At 44.6% G+C, this 19,231-nt stretch overlaps 3 protein-coding genes across 3 annotated transcripts in view; all 3 read left to right on the plus strand.

The window, feature by feature from the left end:
* Window positions 1-815: 815 nt before the first annotated feature.
* On the plus strand, window positions 816-6,529 carry haus8 (HAUS augmin like complex subunit 8). The gene is made up of 10 exons (XM_056604497.1): window positions 816-925; window positions 1,771-1,829; window positions 1,958-2,019; window positions 2,313-2,448; window positions 2,732-2,842; window positions 2,934-3,037; window positions 4,394-4,552; window positions 4,826-4,967; window positions 5,494-5,635; window positions 6,217-6,529. The coding sequence occupies exons 1-10, from the start codon at window positions 861-863 to the stop codon at window positions 6,341-6,343; spliced, it is 1,107 nt and encodes a 368-aa protein (XP_056460472.1). The 5' UTR covers window positions 816-860; the 3' UTR covers window positions 6,344-6,529.
* A 223-nt stretch (window positions 6,530-6,752) lies between these two features.
* On the plus strand, window positions 6,753-9,678 carry sac3d1 (SAC3 domain containing 1). Its single transcript, XM_056604496.1, has 4 exons — window positions 6,753-7,012; window positions 7,350-7,791; window positions 8,204-8,486; window positions 8,682-9,678. The coding sequence occupies exons 1-4, from the start codon at window positions 6,930-6,932 to the stop codon at window positions 9,149-9,151; spliced, it is 1,278 nt and encodes a 425-aa protein (XP_056460471.1). The 5' UTR covers window positions 6,753-6,929; the 3' UTR covers window positions 9,152-9,678.
* An 84-nt stretch (window positions 9,679-9,762) lies between these two features.
* Window positions 9,763-19,231, plus strand: part of cpamd8 (C3 and PZP like alpha-2-macroglobulin domain containing 8) — a 40,299-nt gene continuing 30,830 nt past the window's right edge. The window contains exons 1-14 of the mRNA XM_056604494.1: window positions 9,763-10,368; window positions 12,518-12,669; window positions 12,977-12,999; window positions 13,764-13,929; window positions 14,129-14,181; window positions 14,701-14,718; window positions 15,428-15,482; window positions 15,721-15,834; window positions 16,229-16,313; window positions 16,526-16,634; window positions 17,049-17,276; window positions 17,640-17,810; window positions 18,289-18,417; window positions 18,884-19,082. Of these exons, the coding sequence (XP_056460469.1) occupies window positions 10,283-10,368; window positions 12,518-12,669; window positions 12,977-12,999; window positions 13,764-13,929; window positions 14,129-14,181; window positions 14,701-14,718; window positions 15,428-15,482; window positions 15,721-15,834; window positions 16,229-16,313; window positions 16,526-16,634; window positions 17,049-17,276; window positions 17,640-17,810; window positions 18,289-18,417; window positions 18,884-19,082 (1,588 nt within the window). The 5' untranslated portion in view covers window positions 9,763-10,282. The remainder of the gene's footprint in view (window positions 10,369-12,517; window positions 12,670-12,976; window positions 13,000-13,763; window positions 13,930-14,128; window positions 14,182-14,700; window positions 14,719-15,427; window positions 15,483-15,720; window positions 15,835-16,228; window positions 16,314-16,525; window positions 16,635-17,048; window positions 17,277-17,639; window positions 17,811-18,288; window positions 18,418-18,883; window positions 19,083-19,231) is intronic.

The following is a 19,231-nucleotide window of genomic DNA, read 5'->3' on the forward strand; positions in this document are numbered from 1 at the left end:
TCCCACACCCTGGATGGCCCTATTGTCTCCACTGTGCTTCAAGCCCAGCTCAGACAGGTGGGATCAGCACCCATTATGTTCCTGAAGACTAACGCACACAAATGACCAGTAAACCACTGGTAAGAGCATTCACCTAGCCCCACGCACGCACGCACGCACGCACGCACGCACGCACGCACGCACGCACGCACGCACGCACGCACGCACGCACGCACGCACGCACGCACGCACGCACGCACGCACGCACACACACACACACACACACACACACACACACACACACACACACACACACACACACACACACACACACACACACACACACTTAAGGTACGGTGGGGGCTGGAGCCTGAAGACTTCCTATAATTTAATCTTGAAAGTATTTCCTGCTTAGTCTTAATAAATCTACATTCAGGTTTATGTTGTCAAGTGTTATTATGGGGAACACTACGTCTTCTATCCCTCTAGTGGTAACTATATGAGTTGCATTCAGCATTGCTCCATAAGGGGATATGAAACGTCCTTTTTCTGTATTAAACAAATAGAACCTTAATAGTTTACAGATGTATAGTATAAAGTATAACGTTTTATTCAATGTTTTATATTGATAAACACAAACAATAACGCAGCGGTGTTATTTGATTTACAATTTAGTCGAAAAGTAGGCCTACGCATTATAATAGTAAATTATAGATGTAATCTGAGTCTTTCCTAGACAGACACATATATGATAATTTACAGCTTATAAAAACCAAAGAATAAGATGTTAAAGTGAGTGAATTTCATGAGGAACCAAAGTTAGCTTGCTTTGTTTTGCCGGACCATATATACGACGTACGGGCGGTTTAGTTGAAGTAACGATGGCGTCCAGAAGAAAAACAATGGCACCAAATAGTTTTGGCAAGGCATCTACTGATACTAAAAGGTCAGTAAATGGGATGATAGGGTTCACATGATTAAACCTATTTACCCCAAAAGTCGCCTGTATGTTTATCTATGTTTTTTATCGACAATTCTCGAAGCAAGGTAACGGTTCAAGACCCGACTAACATTGTCTACGGCTGACGCTGGTGCCAGTAACTTTTTCATTTGTTGGTGCTCCTTTATTATTCGTTTTGTTGCAGTAATGGCATGAACTTTGTTACGTACCATCCATCTGTGTTCAATAATTTGAACAGATACACTCACTTTAAATAAATGGTAACATGTTTGGGTATATTTTCCCTCACGAAAAAACTCTTCGCGTTCCTCCTGTATCGATAAGCTCTACCTCCTCCTCCTACTACTACTATTATGAATAGGTTGTTAATTGGGTAATAAATTAATACGATTTTCTTTCCTGTGGAGATCCAACATCCAGAGTATTGCATTGCTTCGCATTCTCTTGAATAGCGTTATTTTTGCGGAGCAATTTCATTAAAACTTTTTCATCCAACAATTTTTTTGTGGTATGATCAATGCACTGTGTCTTCATTGGAACTTAAGTAGGTCGTGTTGCCAATGAGAGCACTCACACCCGCGCACCCATCTAGCCTCGCTATAACTGCGCGCATCGCAGCGCCACCCATTACTAGTTGTATTAAAGGGCCCCTATTTTATCACCAGGTGTGAGTCTGATTATTCATTACATGCCCTTTCAAAATCTGCCCTTCACTCTGCCTTAGTGAGATCACAAGTGGGAGTGTTCAATATTTTTTTTTGTAAAGTGGAACTACTGTTAAAAGCCAAAGTGTACTACTTAATTAACGAAATTCCCTACACTTTGTTCAGCTCTAAAGGTGAAAATGTCAAGGCCAACAACAGTGGAACAGGGACGAAAAGCGTAAAATGTAAGTGAACAGAATACCGCTAACAGTTAAAGATTCTGGGTTCAACCAACCTGTATTATGGCTTCATAACCTTATTATTTTGTGAATGTGTTTTGAGGAATCTGACAGTTTATGTTTTGTCCTTCCAGCCAGTGGGACAACTGTCAAGTCACGTTATATGCAGCCTGTTGATAAGCCTTCTCTTTCAAAGGTACTGCACTGCGTTCTTAATTTCTCTTCTCATGTATATGATCTGTGTATATGTTTTTTATGCGATGTGTCCGAATGTTTACCCAATCACGTATATTTAAATTCATTGATTTCTCAAAATCTTATAAAAAGTTTTGGATAAAAGCTTCTGAATAATGTTAAACTATAAAAGTTGCTGTTTGGCCCAATTTAAGTATTCATATTCAGAGTTGCAAAAGGAATTAAGACCAAGGGCTAGTATTCTGTTTTCATATATACCTAACCTGACTGTCCCCTTGCTGTGCTTGTCAACAGAGTAACTCAAGTAACTCAAGGACCAATGAGCCAGTTGCCATGCCACCACGTCCCTCCTCCCCTAAACCTGGTTTTGCAAAACCGAGGGTGGCCACTCCTCCTAGACGTTTGGCTGCCCCGATGGCCACTCCAACTCGTGAGTTCATCCTTAAGCCCAAGAACTAATATCATACTGTATTATTGTATGACTGATGACGCAAATCTTTTATCAGTTTGATCAATTATATTCATTGGATGTTTCTCATAGTTGCTTTCCTGATTCTTCTGTTTGGATCTTTTAAGTAGTAAAAAGCATGTCCTCTTGGACAAATTCAATAAATGCCGACCTGGTTGGAAATCTAAGAATCTATCCCAGTGACAAGACCATGTTGTATACCTTAGGAGATTTGATTACATTCTGTCGCGATGTTTGTTTTCAGCTTTCATGTCCACTCTTCTCGAACCTTCCCTATTGGAAAAAAGTGCCCTGCAATCCACCTTCGCAGATGGACCCAGAGTTTTCCCAGATTTTGATGTTTCCGTCATTAATGGTGAACTTTTTCAAATGAATATATGTTTTGATCAATGTTTAAACGTGTGTCTCCCCTGTAGCTCCTCATGTGTGTATTTTTATTGGAACAGACACCCTTGTGATGCAAAATGCAGTCAAACACGAGAGAACGAGTGAAAAGAACAAGACGGCCATCGAGATGCAGACCTTCTTGTTGGCCTACATCACAGCCAAGGTACAACAAACAATCCTATTGGCCTACCTCACAGCTGAGAAAAAACATTCCTATTGGTCTATCTCAGTGGTTTTCAAACTGTGGGGCGCGCCCCCCCTGGGGGGCGCCAGAGTTCTTCAGGGGGGGCGCGACGTGAGAAAAAAATAAACCCGAAGAAAACCCTGAAAGACGATGATTCAAATCATCAGTCGTACTTCAACTGTAGAAGTAACATAACTAAATCAATTTTCAACCGTTTATCTTCGTGCAAACCATTTAACAAATCTACACACTTGTATCTTCAATAATATCGAAACAGAATTTCGATATCATTTAAAATGTCTTCAGAATCACAGTTTTAGTTTCATACTGCTTCGTTTTCAGCTGTTTTCATTGAAGACGTCAGCCCATTCTGATACACCTACTTCTAGACATCGTAACTCATTCCTTTTTCAACCGTTTACCATCGTTCAAACCATTAAACAAATCTACACACTTGTATCTTCAATACTATCTAAACGGAATTTTGATAGCATTTATACTTTTTTCAGAATCACAGTTTTAGTTTCAAACCGGCGTCGTTTTCAGTTGGTTATAATAATTGAGGTCACCATAGCAACGCCGGTAAACAAACCCCGCCGAATAGTCGAATCTCTGGACTGAAAAGGCAGATCTGATTCGACTCAGAAAATTCAGAGTCGGGGACCCTGAATGAATCTAAAACATGCTTAGATAAAGTTGTTACATTTTGTTGTTTAAAAACGCAAAAAGATGTAATGTTTCAGAAATATGTTTAAAAAATATGTTAAAAAATTTGTTTCAAATGTTTAAAAAATATGTTCCAAATGTATTAAAATTATGATCGGAGATGTTTGAAATGTGTAAAATAATTAAAATAGCTTTCAAAACACAGGTATTTAGAAAAAAAAATGGGGGGGGGGGGGGGGGGCTCAGCTGAATTTTTTTCTCTGAGGGGGGGCTCACTCTCTCACACTTTGAAAACCCCTGGTCTATCTCACAGCCAAGGTACAAAAAAACATTCCTGGCTATTGGCCTACCTCACACCTGAGAAAAAACATTCCTATTGGTCTATCTCACAGCCAAGGTACAACAAACATTCATATTGGCCTACCTCACGGCCACAAAAACCTAAACGTAGGTTTTTCTCTCACAAATCGATGAACTGTGAGTGCCAGGGCTACATAACCATTTGTTACTGTTATTCCTATGATAATTGTTTCTGAAGGTGCTTTAAACCTACCTAGCTTTAAACCTCTTATTATTTTTTTTCCTTTTTCGTCTGCACTATTTTCAACATTGGATTGTTTCAAACCTTTTGGCAATATATATTCCGCTCCTGTGCATTGTGTCATCCAGATGGACCACAATACAGCGAAGCTGAAGGAGGAGGCTGAGGCTCGGCTGCTGCATGTGATGGAGGAGGAGGAGAGACTGTACAATGAAGTCCAAGAGAAGAAACGCAAGTACCTTCTTCAGGAGAGGAATAAGCAGACGAACGAGATACTGGATTTGCAAGTCAGTACATTGGGTGATATGAAAGTGTTTTTATTTTTCACCACGCAGGCATGAACAAAATGTCTGACTGCAATGTGAGAGTTTTGAGGTGGAGCGTTGGTGTTTTTTTTCCGAAAGACTGTTATCATTTATCAATCTTTTTTTATTTTTGGTATCAGGCCTGCATTATATAGCCAAATCTAAAATACAAGCAATGCATCGATTTGTCCGTGTACAGGTGTGTCTTATGTTTTTTAATGGCATTGTAAATTATTGTCTGGTCTATTCTGTCAGATTGCTGCATTGACTCCGTTGGTAGAAGAAGCCCAGAAGTTCAAAGAGGACTACCGAACCTTCGCCAGGGCCATTGACACCACGAGGCACGAGCTGCCTGTGAAGAATTGCTACATTGAAGGAGACGGGAGGGTCTTCTTGGGTGAGTACCCCCCGTGAGTTAGCTGGGCTGCTCATCTGCTGTTTGTTTTGCTTTTGTACACATCGTCACATCAACACATCTGGAATGGCTCCATTTTGAAAACAGTGACCTCAGGATGGCCAACAATCCCGGCCAATCAGTTGACTCTGGAAGACTTTAAAAAAAAGAGAGATACATAAATTGTGTAAAATATTACTATAAATAAAATATAAAGAAATCAATGTCTCATGAGCAGCAGAATCGCTAGTGGAATTTTAGTAGTGTTATGTGTCTCTACTAGAATGCAAAACCTGAAACCGTGAAGCTAAAATAAGTAAGTAGCACTCCTTAATTGCAACACTAGATGATGCTCCTCCATCAACAACCCTAAGGAACCAAATGGTTTACTTAATTCACCCATAGAAAACTCAGAAAGTGGTGCTGTTGATTTCTAAATCCAAATTGTGTTTATCAAAGTGGTATTCTTTGTGTTGTGTATTTTTCGTACTAAATACCAATGATTTATGATTCCTTTGTATTCGTGCAGATAAAAGCGAGGCGTGCCTGGAGAAGAGTGAGAAGGTGCTGGTGGATTGCACAGCCACAGATCTGCACGATAGCAGCTCTGCAGTGGAGTGCCTCAGGGACATAAAAGCGGCTTCCAAGGACATCACCCAGCAGATATTTGTGTAAGGGAGCCGACATGGAGTCCGTTGTTAAGTCGGAAATGTCTGCATTAGTCAAGGACACAGACAAAATGTGTGGAGGGCAGGATGGTTTTCTTTCAACGGATCTGCGCTTTGTTCCTGCTTTATATTGGATGGGATGTAATTTATGGCCCTTGCTGAAGTTGCTGATTTTATCCACAAGTTAACTACATGTTGAATTTATTCAGTGCTTCATTGATTTAGGTTATGGAATCTAAGCCTTCTCAACTAAAGGCTTAGTTATGGTTCCACGTTGACGCAACACAAGGGGGTTTGCAGACCCATGACGTCCTTGCGGACCCTCCTTGCGTCCACCGCAAGGGTCTGACGTGCGGCTCCCAAAAAGTGTAACCTTGTGTGTTGAGGCGACATAGCAGCAAAGGCTGTGATTGTTCTGCTAACGTAAACCCGACACAGATCCAAAACAGGTTCACAAATGCGTCGAGCGATTATGTGGTCATTGCGTTGCCTCAATGTGGAACCATAACAAAGCCTTAAGTTGTCAGGTTTGAAGATGGGTTTGCTTTTCTACTACTAATCTATTTTCCTTCCTACGCTTCCAGGACCTTCTCAGAGCTGCAGGAGCTGTCCTCCCAGGTCAGCCTCTATAACATTAAAACCCAGCAGGCCTTTGAGGAGCACAAGCTTGGCCCAACCAGGACACGGGAGCTCTACTGCCCAGAACCCTAACCTAAATACCACATGACCTAGAATAAAATGCACATGCAATTTAGCTTCTTTCACATTAGAAGTCAATAACATTGAATCTTTATGTTTTTGTGCCCGTTTTGATGTTAATGTTTTCAATCATATGAAAAAAATAATGTACATTATTGCCAAATAAATATTTAATAAATAAACGTCATTGTATTTTTGTCTCTGTCATTGGCTTCATTACGCAACTAAATGAACATCCATTACATTTCGAAAATATTAATGCGCAATGGCAGACTGCGCTTTTCTTATCAAATGTTTTGATTTCGTCTAATTGTACTACGTTGAGCTCAACATCTTAACATTTATTTAAATGTAAATTGGTCTATATTTGAACATAAACATCGCAGCATATCCCGTCTATATCTAAACCGGAAATAAAAATTCCGGATGTGACGACAAGTGTGCTGAACAACAAACGGCTGTTAAAGAAGTCAAGAAAGCCGAGGTCCTTTTCTTGAGCAATATGGGATCACCGATGTTCTCTTCATGAAAGCTTATTCTTTACCTAGCATATAGACGATGTAACAATTCGTGTTATTTCTGAAAACGTTGCCTTCAGATGTCTTCAAATGTGCTTATCATGGAAAGTTGCGATTGGAGATACAAGGAGACAATGAGTAACAGGAATGTTCCTCGACCTATGTGAGTATTCAATCCATTCTAAGTTGACAATAAGGTAAAATCAAATCTTATAAGATAACTACAGCCTCTCTAACGAGTCAATTATTTCGCCGGTTAAGCTAGGCGTCCACATGAAGAAAGAATACAAATTTTAGCTTTGCTCAAATCAGTGTGCAATCATTGCCAGCTGGTAAGAACTTTACAGGATTATAGCTGAATATGTGTATATCTGAATATATATAAAAATAAACCCTGTACGGATATGAAACAAGGCAATGTGTGATAAAAATGGCGGGACTCAAATTAAATCCATTCCCATGTTTCATTTTGACTTATGTCTACTTTCTTTCAACCGCAGTTCTTATGCTCAAAAGAGGACCTCGGCATTAGGGAGAGGTGGGGGGAGACCGACCCAGGAAAGATGGAGCAGCAGAGAACAGCAACCAGAGTGGAGGGCGCGAAAAGAAGAAGAATCCGGGAAAAAGGCCGACCCAGAAAGCCCAGGTTCCCCCAGGGGAACATGCCAGTCCATGTGCCCTAACCGGGAGCTGCAAGAGCGGGAGTCGCAGAACCGACTGCACCGCTTCGAGACCCTGGCAGGAACAGAAAAAAGGGCCGGAGAAAGGTGCCGGCGTCCCAGGGCTGACCCAAAGCGTACTGTGAAAGAATACTCCAGACCTGCGGCCGGGAAGGACTCGACCCGGCCCAGTGATCTCCGTCCGCCGGCGGTTCTGCTTAGGACCGTGTGCTATCTAATAGATGACATCGCCACCATGCCTGGTCAGACATCTTGGAATGAGGCAAGTGGATGTATTTCATGTCGGTATTCAACACATGGGATGAGGTGGGTATTGTGAAATGCTCCAACTGATCAAGACAATGCTAAGAAAGCTGGCAGGATAGTCTAGTGGTTATACTGTTTGTCTCCCAGTTGAACGGTTCGGTGTCCACAGTCCTCATTGTGAGATCCTTAAGCAGGATTAGTTACCCCCTACCGGCTCATTATGTATCTGTATTCACTCATTGTGTCTGTAGTCACTCACTCCAAGTCTCTTTGGATTAGTGTTAGCTAAATACTCAATGGTAAGAAACAATGGGTCCCCCTCCTCCCCCCAGCTGAACACTGTTTCTACCATGCTCAACATTACCATTGACCCTGTATGGCCGCCATGGTTCTCAACACGGCACCTGTTACTGACTGGCCGTTCCCAGGTGTACGACTTCGCCTTCGACCGGCTGCGGAGTGTGAGGCAGGACATGATCATCCAGCGCACCGCCGGGCCGGAGAGCCGGGCCGTCCTGGAGCGCACGGTGCGCCTCCTGGCCTACGCCTCCTTCCGGCTGTGCGGGGAGCCCCTGCGGCTCTACGACCCTCGCATCAACGACACGCACCTGCAGGAGAGCCTCAGCTGGCTGCTGCGCTGCTACGACACCGAGCCCGGTCCCCACGGCAACCGGGAGGAGTTCCAGGCCCTCAGCCTGCTCTACAACCTAGGTGGGTGTGGGTTAGTGCTAGATCGGTTCGATTAAGCTGCTAGGTGGTCTTCCCATTTAAAAAAAGGAAGGATCTTTTTGTTTGAATTATTGTGTCTTCACAATCAAGCCAATTGTTTTGCTGGTGTAATGGGGAACACTAATGGGGGAACAGCTTCCAGCCTCCCAGGCCAATCTCCCTGCGTCCCTCCCCCAGGGTCCTCGCGGGTCCTCCAGCACACCTTGGAGCTGCCCGAGCGGCTCCGGTCCTCCCCCGCCATCGCCCTGGCCCTGTCCATCAACCGGGCCTTCTCGGAGAGGAACCCCGTGCGCCTCCTCCGACTGGCCCAGAGGCTGAGCTTCCTGCAGAGCTGCGCCCTCCACCGGCACATGGCGGCGGTCCGCCGGGACCTGCTGCTGCTCTACAGCCACGGCCTCAGCAGTCGCAACTGCCGCTTCCCGCTGCCCCGGCTGGCCAAGCTGCTGGCGCTGGACGTGGCCCACGCCGGGCAGCTGTGCCGGGCCCACCAGCTGGAGGTCCACCAGGACGACCAGGTGGTCTTCTCCAAGACCTGCTTCAGCGAGCCCGAGCCGGGGGGACTGCGCTGCACGGCCCAGCACGACGTGGTGGATGGGAAGCGGGGCGATCTCGCCAGGCTGGGGGGGATCATCCACGAGGGCTCTTGAATAAGGAGATTGCGTAGGGACGTTTACATTGTGAGCCCCTTCAGGGAATTGCTGCACTTATCTTCAGGTTAAAGTTAACAGGAGTAGACTGGGTCCTTAAATCTCAAGTGCTCTAGTGGGGCTTCAACCAGCCAAGAGTCAAAAAGGCCAGTCATTTGTTTTATTGATAAATGTGTTGCATTTTGTAGGCCTATTTGTTCAGTATTATTGCATTGTTTTTGATTCTTTGTGAATGTTGTTTTAAATGTATTCATGTTTTTTTAAATGTGGCTGAAAAAGCGATTTACGTTTTATATTATTATAAATAAGTTACCTCAATTCTACTTCAATAAATATGACCTTTTATACAAAAATGATATTTTGAATCGTGGATGTACATCTGATTTTCCACACGAGGGCGCCATCGGCTATAGAGCAAACAGGCGCGCTGAACTGAAAATATAAATGCATTCATCATTTAAGACTTTCATTTTTCTAAGGATTGCGACTCAATAAATCGATGTCTATTAAAAAGACGAATCATTCTAAATCTCACATGTCGATTTCCAGAAATTAGTCATTAGTAGATTCAAACGGATCCTCCAGACCAGTCCTCGTTGCTTCGGATGTGCCGCGGCGACGGCTCGAGCGAGAGGAGGAGATTGTGAATGAACGTCGAGTGCGCGTGATAGCGGCGCTCGGGTTCTGACTCGCTGTTGGACACTAACCAGCGGAGCTTCAAAGAGATGACAAACCACAGCTCGAGTGTGAAGGAGAAGTGGGATTCGTTACATAATATTGCCAACAGTGAAAGTGGGAGGCAACGTGTATTTTTTTTAATGGTGAAATATGAGAGAACGCCACCCGGAATGGATGAACGCACGTGAACGAAGAAAGCCCGTGTGTGTTTTACTCTAACGGAAGAAAAAAAAAAAACTCGGAAGCGATTGGGACGTACTTCGAAAGTGGGATGAATACAACTTAGCTAGTTGTATCGCTCGGACGTTACATCTAGAACCGCTACCGCACTAAGCAGCCGCAATGGATAGACCGCTGTAGGGAGAGCGGCGGAGCTTGACCTAACTTTTAAATCGAGTTGGTTTAGCTACCTTCTTCAGAAGGCTGCAAGAAAGCTGCACATCTCGGTCAAACATGATAAGAGTATCGTGGACAGCTTTGCGTTTATCATGGATATTGTTGATATGCAACGTGAACACAAGTTATGGCCAGGAAAGACAGTAAGTGTGCACCTTTTTCATGTAGCCTACTATATTTGAGTTTTATGAAACGCTAAGATTACAAAGATGATTATTATGATTATCAACATTGCTGATTATGGTTGTTTTCAGCCTGTACAATTCATTAAAGTCACATAATGTATGTATATATGTGACAACTATAGGCCTACCATACCAATGGATGAGCTAATTGTGGTTCTAGAGATCTGAAATCTATAGGCTTTGAAGTCGTATGATTCTATAAGGTTCCCTTTATTGTTCAGTGGGAGAGGTGCACTTTATAGCAGTTGTCTGAAGTTGTTAAACCAACCCTAGAGCATTTTAAAGTAATGTAATTTCGAAATAAGAACTCGCTACTAAAGGTCAGCGAACTGCACTCGGATCTAAGAAACTGCGAGTCGAATCCGTGTGATTAATAAGCCAGTTCACCGCAAGCACCTGATCTCGGACTCATCAAAGAGATGCTTCAACCGGTTGTAGATCAAACGCACAGTCAATTTGCTCTTTTTATCTTCCACTGCTCAAAGTCCAGGGGATTTTCTCATGAATTCCCCCTCATGAAGTACAGTAATGCTAACCACCTGACCCCACATGAAAACATGTTTTCCTGGAGAATCTACTGATGTGATCTTATGCTTTTGTGAAGCGTGTCGACATTTGTTTTTCCCCATACCCCTTGCTTGGATGACATCCTTGAAAGGCTGAGTGGACACATACACCCAACCGACCTAATTATCATGTTATGAATGTAATTGTTAAGTGGTATTACGACTAGACCGAAGATAATATGGTATTACCTTCTGTACAGTCAAACTGACTTCTGCTCTCTTCAACATTCCTGGAGCCATTTAGGATTGTAATAACCAAGCTAGTTAGAAAACAAAAAATCTCCTCTTCGATCAAAGATCAGAACACTGGCCGTGAATTGGGTTTCCAAATTCATCACATACAGATTATTTGATGTGTGGACAAACTTCATCTCCTTCAACCTATTCAAAAGTGCATTGCCAATGAAAGGGGTCCTTTCTCCCAGGCTGCGTAATGGACAGTGTGGTGCCATAGACGTACTTAACCAAATGTGAATCAAACACTAATCTGGACTGTTATACTTCGTTCATTGAGCCATTTGAGCACCAGACAAAAATAATTCAGCTATTACTCTAGTATTGATGCTTGCCTTATGGGTAGCCAGAGTTTTCCAGGACGTTTTCATGCATCAAAGGCTGACATTTGCTCCCAGCGCTTGGTGTGTGACACATTTTCTCAATTAGAGCTCCGAGTGACCCTGAGGAATCATGGGGGTCGTTTCTTGTTGTGGCTTCTTTTTAACAGTCTCAGTGGGGCTTTGAGAGGTGATAGACCACCCAATGAGAACATTAGAACAGAAAAACCCACTGGCCAGCAGGTAGAAGGGCAACCCTGCAGTGATAACTAAAGCATGCTGCGTGTGTGTGTGTGTGTGTGTGTGTGTGTGTGTGTGTGTGTGTGTGTGTGTGTGTGTGTGTGTGTGTGTGTGTGTCCATTGGTGAGCTGGCATTGAGGATGCTGAAAGTTAAGGCAGTCGTGAAACCTGTGTATTAATCAACTACTTCCCTTTTCCTCTCTTTGATCCCCACCCCTCCACCCACTTATGTCAAACTTCTCCTTTCTCATTCACCCCCTCCCTTTTTTTCTCTCCTCAATCCACATTATACCTTTGCTCTTTCTGTCTCCTTGATTTCCACATTCTCCTCTCCTGCTTTCACCCTGTAATCTCTCTCTCTCTCTCTCTCTCTCTCTCTCTCTCTCTCTCTCTCTCTCTCTCTCTCTCTCTCTCTCTCTCTCTCTGTCCATATGTCTTTCACTCTCTGTGTCTGCCTGTCCATCCATCCATCTGTCTCTCTCTCTCTCTCTCTCTCTCTCTCTCTCTCTCTCTCTCTCTCTCTCCCTCTCTCCCTCTCTCTCTCTCTCTCTCTCTCTCTCTCTCTCTCTCTCTCTCTCTCTCTCTCTCTCTCTCTCTCTCTCTCTCTCTCTCTCTATCTCTCTCTCTCCGTCTTTCTGTTTGTCCATCTGCTGGTCCGTTCCTCTCTGTCTCTCTCTCTCTCTCTCTCTCTCTCTCTCTCTCTCTCTCTCTCTCTCTCTCTCTCTCTCTCTCTCTCTCTCCTCCCAGAGGGTACCTGGTGGCGGCCCCCTCTGTCTTCAGAGCGGGTGTGGAGGAGAGCGTGAGTGTGACCCTGTTCAACGCCCAGGCGGAGACACGTGTGCAGGTGCAGCTGTCCGTCAAAGGCGAGACGGTGGCCCACAGCCATGGAACTGTGTTTGGTGGGTTCTGTGTTTGTTTTCCGTACACAGTGGTGACGTAAGGGAGCCGATATTGTTTTGATGTTCAATTGATGTCATTTAAGCCAGGCATGCACATGGTACAAGTACTGATGGTTTGTCTCTGTGTTTGCATGCACAAACACGCATACACAATACACACACACCCGTGCCACCCCATTAGCTTCATGGCATTGGACAAGACTCTCTACATTACAGCTCCATTGATCGGCTAAGGCTGGTTGTACGTACAAAATGCTGGATCCATGCGACTGTCCTCTGTTGACTCTTCTCTGTGTTTTTGTTTCAGACAAAGGCACCATCCAACTGAAGGTATGGATTGCCTTTCATTGGATAGGTATTACTCTTGAGACATGCTGGGTTCTCCAGAGACGTTGAAACGCACAGCGGTCTTTAGTGGTGACAGCTGCACAGTAGTGAGCGTGCCCCCCTCCCTGTCCGTTTGAGAGCATTCCTTGGGCAGGATGCAAGTTAACACTAACGTTTTTTTGCGCGATGCAACAGCTGTCTCTGCACATTCATTGGGAATAAGGTAACAGCTTCAATGTAATATGCAACAGCTGGGGAAGAGCATGTATGGTGCAACGCCCCAACAGACTGGAATAGATCAACGTAGTGAGGCACAACCCGAATTCTTGCCTCCTCTCCTCCTCCACCCTCCTTCTCCCTTGTGTCTCATCGGTTGGTATTCTTTGCTAGTCCAGTGCTTTTGGTCCATTGGTGTGTGACTCTCTTTCCGTTCAAAACATCTTAATGTAGAATCAGAGGGGCAAATAAGTCAAACGCTTGGCTCATGGCAAATTAGTTGTCCTTTGAACCAGCCACTAAAACAGGTGTTTGCAAACACCAGGCAGCCTTATGTCTAGGTGGACCAGGTTACCCTTGAATAATACATTTGAAATATAAACTTGTTCAAATTGTACAATTATTCAGCCCATAAAATTCAAAAATTAATCCCTTAAAGTACACGGTGGTTGTGTTGCTATCAGGGCAGGCCTCTTGTGTTTCCATATTGGTGCACAGATCTTTCCAGCCCTGCAGCTCTTCGGTTGACCCATTCCATGTTTGTCTCCAAGGTTCCCCCCGGGCTGAGAGGCCAGGCCCACCTCAAGGTCTGGGGAAACCGCTACCTGAAGGAGGGCGGCTACGTCTTCCACAACTACACCACAGTCACAGTGGAAAGCAAGGGCACTGCCGTGTTCATCCAGACCGACAAGCCTTTCTACAAACCCAAACACAAAGGTCTCCACCCCCCCCCCCCCCCCCCCCATCACTCCCGAGATGGATGGTTAACACAGTATATTGGATCAAATGGATAAAATTGGATACAACGCCTGCATTCCCTGTTATGTTCATCATGTGTTTATTCCAGGTCTTGGGTAACTGGGTGTTCCTCATTACATTTACTGATTTGTGGTTACCCTTTCCGTCTGCTTTCCAGTGTTCATAAATGTGTACACAGTCAGCCCTGACCTGAGGCCGGTCAACGACAAGGTAACTATACGGCATATTGCAAAATTTGAGTGGCAAAAATAAAATAATCGATGCATATATAGATTGCAAATCCTATATATTGTTGACAATCAACAGCCAAACAATCAATGCTAACAATTTTTTCAATTCCACCATTCCCAAAGTAAAATATATCAGGATAAGTGTCACTTCTAAAGCACAGCCAGACAATATGAAAATACACTTCATCGCAACTCCTGATCAATGCTTGTTTTTGCTGCCGAGATTAAAGAGGGAGGGAAACTTGGCCAGCAGGAACACACAGCCCTGTACAGTAACCTGTTTACAGAGGCGGTCCCAGAATCATTTCTAATGGAATGCTAGCAACGACCCTGTGAAATTATACCATACAGCGACCATGCAGACAGAACGTTTATTGATAGTGCAGCGCAAACTTTCACAGACGGATGATTGTTGAGCTGTAGAGAAGGTGACAAGGTGAAAGAAGAGGCAAAGAGGAACGTTGTTCTCATCCTCCTCTGTCTGGTTATTTGTTTTCAGATGGAGGCGTATGTTGTGGTGAGTGCGGGGCAGTGCGAGGCCACCCCGGCATAGGAGGGGTACAGGAGCCTGTCTGGGCTCCAGCCCTGCTGGATGATTACAGAGCAGTGCCCTGCAGTGGGCTGTGCACCTTCACTGAGACACGCCGCTCCTCAGGGGACGGGATAAACAACATGAAGCCATCTCTTGTCCTTCTCTTCTTCGGCTCCTCTTTTTATTTTTTCCCCTTCCATTGTCCTCTGTCCTGGACTCTGTTCCTCTCTTCTAATCTCTTCTTTTGTATACTCTTCTTTTCGACAATTTTTTCTATACTATACTCTTCTCTTTACTAAAATGTATATTTGCCCACTTTCTCTTTCCCCTTTCACCTTCTCCCCTCAGGACGTTTTTCACAACCTTTGGGACTGGCGGGTGGCTTTCAATGAAACAAGCTAGGTCAAATGAAGGAAACAGACACATTACTTATGGCTAATGATAGGCACCAGGTAATGCTGTGTAATTAGTAGAGGAAAAGATAAAAAAAAAGCTATTGTAACACTGTCAAAAGCAAGGTCTTGGGGTCAAGATCAGCTACGTTTCCCCAGGCGGCTGTACTTTCACAAGCAGCCCACTTCTCAGATCCTGTTCTCCAACATTACTTACTGCTGGGAAAACTCAGATTTAACCTTTAAACACGAAAAGGGAAATGTCAACTGAAGTCCCCTGATATGCTAATCTGATCTTGCAGGATCCAAGAGGATCTAGAATGGTACAGTGGAAAAGCCTCAAATCAGTATGCTGTGGTGAGTCACATTTTCTACACTGGTTTTCCCACGCAAATGGCACATTCGGATGCTTGATGCATGGAATAATTTGATAGAAGTGGAACACTTCCAAAACATAAATCTAAACATACCAAAAAAAGAATGATTGTTTCATATAAGGTCGGATGAGAACATCCTTCTGTGCACTGACTTATCCAATGCCCTGATGCCTTGACGTAACTCCCTCTTGTGTGTGTACTTCGCTCCCTCTTCACAGGGGTTGTGAACATGAGCTTCCCTCTGTCAGACCAGCCGGTGTTCGGAGAGTGGCTGGTCTTTGTGGAGATGCAGGGCCACACCTACAACAAGTCTTTTGAAGTACAGAAGTATGGTGAGCACCTGCTCAAAGATAAAAATTCAAAGGGGCTGCCAGAACGTTTTAGTGGCTTTGACTCCGACATAAAGTCCTAGCCATAAACTCCAACGTGGTGTATTTCACTTTAACAGTTTTGGCATGAATGCTGAAAAAGTCTATTGTTGCTTTGATTTCTTTTGTTTGATCCATTTTTCTTTGCCAGTTGTCATTGATTGATTGATTGGAAACTTTATTGAACAACAATTAACAGATGTGTTCATATAATAACACATGGACTAAAACATGGAGATCAAACACACAGCACATGGACCACAACGTTGTTACCTCTTTCAATCATCAACGTGAGAAAATGGAATGATTGTGACATCTTCTGTATTGCCCTCCTGTCCCAACAACCCATCCAATCTAGTGATGCCGAAGTTTGAGCTGGCGATCGACCCACCGAGTTACATTCATGACCTCAACACCTGTCAGCAGGCCACGGTCCGAGCCAGGTGAGAGTCTCGCTTGTCTGTCAATATGCAACAGGATTTCATTCTAACTATTTAGTTAGGACTTCAATCTGTGAACCGTGTCATAATGTAATAATGTAATAATATCTCAATCCATACTACAGAGGCCATTTGGATAGATGAATTAATTAACAACAGCATGTTATTTCACAGCATAAGTCAGCATGCTGTTTTACAATGGAATGTTGTTCTAGGTATACCTTTGGGAAACCAGTCACTGGTAAACTGACGGTAAACATGACGGTGAATGGAGTGGGCTACTACCGCCATGAGATGGGCCAGCCTGTGGTCAAGTCCATGGATGTGAGTCTATCAACTTTCACTCCCATCCTTGTGTATTGTGGGGTGTGTGTGTGTGTTTGGAAGTGGACCGTTTTGTGTGGTGTTGGGATTATAAATGATAGGACACACACAAATTGCAATAAAGTGCCGTTGAGAATCATTTAATGAATCATTACAGAGGCATAAAGGGTTATTCGAAAGTCATTGGAAAATCATCAAGTTGACTCGTCAAGTGCATGTAGTGTATTTGCTTACAAGAAACGACTACAGCATGTCACTAATCCACCTGAGATATCCACCTTAGTTATCCGTCGCAAAGAACAGACCACTAACAAAGAATTCAACTCCTAACCCCGTTATCATGCAACACCTATAACATCTATAGTCAACTCTTCCCACCCACCTCATGCCCATGGCTACCTTCCCTGCGATCAGATCAAAGGCTCGGCCACCTTCAGTCTGTGCGTGAAGGACATGATGCCGCTGGACGTGGCGGACCACTTCCGGGGTACCGTGAGCGTGTGGGCCACGGTGACCGGCGCCGACGGCAGCCGGCAGACCACGTTCGACGACTCCACGCCGGTCCACCAGCAGCTCATCGACATCAAGTACTCCAAGGACACGCGCAAGCAGTTCAAGCCCGGTCTGCCCTACAAGGGAACGGTGAGGGCAGCGCCGTCACACACACTCTCCGGGGGAACGTTGGACCTTTACCGGCCACATTGGTTCATTTTTGGGGGATTTTTTGGTTTTAAGTTTGGGCAGGATGGTCTAGCCACAGTGGTTAAGTTGATGGACTACCTTTATAGTTCTTGGTTAAATCATCGTTCTCTGCTGAAACATGGGATGAAAGTATTTTCTATACTGGTGTGTCATAGAACTCTGTCGTCCAATCCAATGTAGTATCTGCTGAACAATGAAATACTGTAAACCTTATTGCAGCTGCATGGTTAAATCAAATTCTATTTTTATCTTAGTTTTGTCCCCAATCGCTGTTGTCTTCTCCTCAACCCCTGGCTCCCACAGATAGAGGTCACCTATCCAGACGGAAGCCCTGCCGATGGGGTCAAGGTGCGCGTGAAGGCGGAGCTGACCCCAAAGGACAACGTCTACGCCAGCGAACTGACCTCCAGGAACGGCAAGGCCACCTTCGAGATCCCCTCCATCCCCACATCGGCTCAGTATGTCTGGCTGGAGGTGAGTGTCCGTCTCTGGGTCACGCACCAGAACAGGAGGAAGAAGAACAATGTCTTAAAGTTTATCCTCACACTAAATATGTTAGAAATATTATAGTATGGAGTATGGGTATGGGGTCCAATTGTATAAGCGGGAATGAGAATGGGGAAGGCAGGGAGGAATTTGTTATCATGTACATTATATGCAGTCTGTTTTGACTTTCTCTATTTATCAATCAACTGTAATGCATATTTGTCTTTTGTCTGCCTGATTTTTAAACAACAAACCTATATTTCTACTGTGCATTATAGATGCTTCTGACACATTATTAAGGCTCAGCTAAGAAAGGTGTTGTTGAGTCAAACCATTGAAAACTTAAGGATATCTTCCTTAAGATTTTTTTACCTAGACCCCCTCTACATATTTTGTATTTATCCTGAATATTAAAGAGAGATCCAAATAGCATTTGGCCTAATTTTCCATTGTTTGCTGGGTGCAGACCAAGGTGATATCCATGGATGGCAGACCGGCCGGAGACCAGTACCTGCCCAGCTACCTGTCCATCAGCAGCTGGTACTCTCCCAGCAAGTGCCACCTCCAGATCCAGAACCCCAGTGCCCCACTGCAGGTAAACACTGCTCCCCTTCCAGGAGTAAACAGCACAGCAGGCGTTTCACCTGGCCTCACATGGAACCACTTACAGACCTGCTCACATCTGGGAGAGGTTCTGCGCTTCCTTAGCCTTTGGGCAGGAGCTGTTGAGACATTGAGTTCTTCTGTGCTTGTTTCCGAAGATGAAGCACAGTGTTTATTGTTTCACATTCTCTCTGGGTTTAAATATAGACCTGGCATAACCCCTGTTTCCTTTTTCCTTTGGTTACACACCAGACACATTTAAATCAGAGTTATATAAATAATAATGACTAACTACTAATAAAAGGTCATGATTATCTCTTGTAAAAGTGTGTGTGTGTGTGTGTGTGTGTGTGTGTGTGTGTGTGTGTGTGTGTGTGTGTGTGTGTGTGTGTGTGTGTGTGTGTGTGTGTGCGCGTGTGTGTGCGCACGTGTCTCTGCACGTGCACTCTGCACCCCAGGTGGGCCAGGAGGCGGCGGTGGCCCTGAAGTCCACGTGTCCGTGCAACGTGACGCTCCACTACGAGGTGGCATCCCGGGGAAACATCGTGCTGTCGGGGCTCCAGCGAGCCAACCTCACCGGCTCACACCGGGCCAGGAGGGCCGCCGTCACCTTCGACAAAAACATCCACACCACGCTCCTCCCCCCAGCCACCTCCGGTCAGTCCCCCCCCCCACTCCCGACGCCTCTCCCCTGGGACAGTGAGAAGACTTCAATGCTCTCAACATAGTGATGCACTCCTTTGTAAACCAGGTCACTCGGGGCAGGACTCAATGTAGTCAGGATGATGGACAGGATGTCTTGAGGT

The sequence above is a fragment of the Gadus chalcogrammus genome, chromosome 12, assembly GCF_026213295.1.
Source record: "Gadus chalcogrammus isolate NIFS_2021 chromosome 12, NIFS_Gcha_1.0, whole genome shotgun sequence".
Lineage (NCBI taxonomy): Eukaryota > Metazoa > Chordata > Actinopteri > Gadiformes > Gadidae > Gadus > Gadus chalcogrammus.